The 3,623-nt window shown below is 38.7% G+C and overlaps 1 protein-coding gene across 1 annotated transcript; it reads left to right on the top strand.

Moving 5' to 3' along the window:
- The first annotated feature begins 150 nt into the window (after positions 1 to 150).
- Positions 151 to 1,335, top strand: LOC148802962 (senescence-specific cysteine protease SAG12-like). The gene is made up of 2 exons (XM_088896494.1): positions 151 to 604; positions 746 to 1,335. The coding sequence occupies exons 1-2, from the start codon at positions 151 to 153 to the stop codon at positions 1,333 to 1,335; spliced, it is 1,044 nt and encodes a 347-aa protein (XP_088752620.1).
- The last annotated feature ends 2,288 nt before the right edge of the window (positions 1,336 to 3,623 follow it).

Genomic DNA, 3,623 nt, shown 5'->3' with positions numbered 1-3,623 from the left:
GGAAGTGCATGCAAATGCAGCTCGATCGATCTATATAAATGAAAACCACAAAAGGAATTGGACATCGATCCTCAATTGCTTAGCCTTTAATTTGTTCTCCTCTTATTCATCATCATATAACTAGTTAATTATCAGTTGTTTCAGACGACAATGGCCAGCTGTCAACTCATCACCTGTGCCATGGCCTCGGTATTGATCATCATTTTAGGAGCTTCTACTTCTCAAGCCAATGCCCGCACTCTCCAGCAAGCATCTATGTTGGAGAGGTTTGAGCAATGGATGGCTCGCCATGGAGTTGTATACCAAGACAATGTAGAGAAGGAGAAACGCTTCAACATATTCAAGAACAATGCCGAGCGCATAGATTCGTTCAACTTGGCTGGTGATAGACCATACAAGCAAAGCATAAATGTATTTGCTGACCGGACCGATGAAGAGTTAAAGCATTACCGTAATGGCTACATAAATTTTGCACAACAAAGGCCATCATCAAAATTTCCCCATGGCCGCAGTTTCAGTTACGAAAATGTGACTGATGTTCCGCCAAGTCTAGACTGGAGAGAAAAAGGAGCTGTTACCCCCATCAAAGACCAAGGCCGTTGTGGTAAGTGGCAATATATATATATATATTTTTTTTTTCTTTTCTACCAAGTATATATATAATTTGGGGTGCAAGTGCAACTAGGGTTCAAAGCATTACAATACGTACAATTCACTAACAAAGCATTCAATTCAATATATATAGGATGTTGTTGGGCATTCTCGGCAGTGGCAGCAATAGAAGGGATTATCCAAATCAAGAAAGGCCAACAAATTTCTCTATCTGAGCAACAGCTGGTAGACTGCAACACTGAAAATAATGGCTGTGACGGTGGTTTTATGGATACTACATTCCAATATATCCAACAAACTGGAGGCATTAACAGCGAAGAAAACTACCCTTACAGAGGAGTGCAGGGAATGTGCGACACAGAGAAATCAGCATCCCATGCAGCAACTATCAGTGGATATGTGGACGTCCCATCAAATGATGAGAATGAGTTATTGAAGGCAGTAGCAATGCAACCAGTTTCTGTGGCCATAGACGCTAGTTCCAACGACTTCCTCTTCTACTCAACTGGTGTTTTTACAGGGGAATGTGGAACTGATTTAAACCATGCTGTTACAGTGGTTGGTTATGGTACAAGTGAAGAGGGCATGAAGTACTGGCTACTCAAGAATTCGTGGGGCACTCAGTGGGGAGATAAGGGATATATGCGAATCCAACGAGATGTTGCTGCCTCAAATGGTGGCCTTTGTGGCATTGCCATGAAAGCCTCTTATCCTACCGCCTAATTAAACATCTATCAGCTATACTAGCTAATAAATACATGCATGCATGGTGATAATTGATATCGCTCGGAGTTTATATATATAAATTACAAAGAAGTTGCTCTAGGAATATGTTATAACGAGGTCATTGAGTGGGTTTGTTGTATTGAATGTTCCGTATTACTCAAGTATTAAGTGTTAACTATTTGTCATTGATCGTGTAACTTAAATTATATATACTACTACTGAATGTTTACCTATATAAGGTGTACGTATTTGATATATATATATGATTGTTGTTATCACTCTCGACCATTTGTGTGTGGAGTCTTCATCATCTACTAGTTTGTAGATGATGTTACCGGGAATTAAGTATTAATTTACCCTAAATCCCACCTCTCCGTTAAAAGGAGATTAATGCGAAGGGGGATTAGGTTAAGTGCTGACGTCAGCCCTCACTCTTTTGAGTTCTTAGATTGGGATTATATCTGTGTGTGCGCTAGCTTACACAGGACTTTGAAGACAAGTTAGAAATCAAAATTATATATGCAGCAGTAGGCCGTAATTGTGTGCAGAAGATAAGAAAACACAACATTAATTTTCCACTTGAGTAATGGGGCTTCTGTTTCGGATCATCCATCATCAAATGAGCAATCTCCGCAGTCCGCTCTTTATCAACTTAAATATACTCCATAATCAAGACACGACCAAGTGAGACAAAGTGATCATAATTTGTGGCGTTTTGTCATGGTTGTGTCCTTTGTCAAAGAATTCATCTAAGTGGGTGATCATAATGCTAGGATCAGCCTCTTTGTAAGATAAAGTAAATGACAAGTTTACATTCTCTCTAATGGAAACCTAAACTACCGCTAATGTACCTCACAGGAGGTTTTAATTCTCGGAATTATATTAATGTTTTATGAAAAATATTTGCAAAATGTTTTAATTTTCCGAATCCATCCAAACAGAGAGTGTGACATTGTACCTTACAGCAAAGGGAGAGGTCATTTCTTGTCGAGTACTGTTGTGACCATTATGGTCTGAGAGGTTAAGTGTAAGAGACCATTACAGCGTTGATTATCTGAGGGTCTTTATCTTACCTAAGTCCATTATCCTTGGATCTTCATAAGATAGCTGAATTCAATGATCATTTAAGTGTAAATGTTGGGCCCATATTGAACCCAAAGTGATGTGGTCATGGGTTTACTACATTTAACAATAAATTCGGCCAAGCCTTTTAATAGAGGCTGGGCTGAACCCATGTGGACTTATGTGAGATCATTGTGGGGTCGCACGCCATAAAAATTAGGCCTGAGCTGTCCATGCAACATCTTGGGTCGTGATCCTTTGAAGGAAATGGGCCTAAGGCCTATAATTAATAAGATTAAGTAAACTGTCACATAACAAATTAAGTTGTCTTGTGCTCTAGGTCAAATCTGGGTTAGGAAATGGGTATAGAGCACCCACCCTCTTAAGAGGATAAGGCTTATCTCTTAATAGATTTTAGATCCAAATTAGATTTGGATAATCTCCTAATTTGATTAGGAGAAATGTTCCATAAAAAGATAAAAGAAGAAGATAGTGAACTAGAGTAGAACACCACTCTTTCTTGTTCTCTCTTCAATTCTTTTGTCTTTCAAGAAACCCTATCACGACTTAGGCATTTAAGGATACATAGAGATCAGTTTTCTTCTGAACTTTAGGCTCACCTTCCCCACTTCGATCTAAGTAGTTGGGTTGCAGTTTTGCTGAAAATTATGCTGTTGAATCAGTTTCACCTACACACTGTGCCATCTTCAGTGGAGAATGGCTTTGGAACTGATTTGGGCGTGAACTTCCACCATGGGATCTGCATTTGTGGTATCCATATCAAGTATAGATTTCCCTCATTGATTGGTTTCAAATCTGGTCCAGTTCAATGCAAGACCAATCATGAAAAATACAATTTTTCAAAACATAGGGAATTCAACTCCCAAAAGGATTAATAAATTTTTGAAATTTTGCCCATCCATCAAGCATGGTTCGACCATCCATATGATGGATCCTAACCCTTCCAACAGTGATATCAAAGTCAGGTTCAGCCCTTGGACTAAACCAAACTAGATTTGAACCAAAACTCAAATCGGCAAGAACTAGTCTAGCCAATTTGAGCAGTTAGCAGAAATCTCTAAGAATTTGGTTCTCAAAGTGGGACAATGATCTAAAATTCTTATAGATATATTCTGATATATTATAGAATTGTTTTATTATGGATTCTTGAAAGTGTATTGGAGATCGAACTCTTGATGGTGGCAAGATCGATGCACACCAAA

Source organism: Nelumbo nucifera, chromosome 1 (assembly GCF_055504915.1).
Source record: "Nelumbo nucifera cultivar China Antique chromosome 1, China Antique-T2T, whole genome shotgun sequence".
Classification (NCBI taxonomy): domain Eukaryota; kingdom Viridiplantae; phylum Streptophyta; class Magnoliopsida; order Proteales; family Nelumbonaceae; genus Nelumbo; species Nelumbo nucifera.
This window is presented reverse-complemented; position numbering and strand designations above follow the sequence as displayed.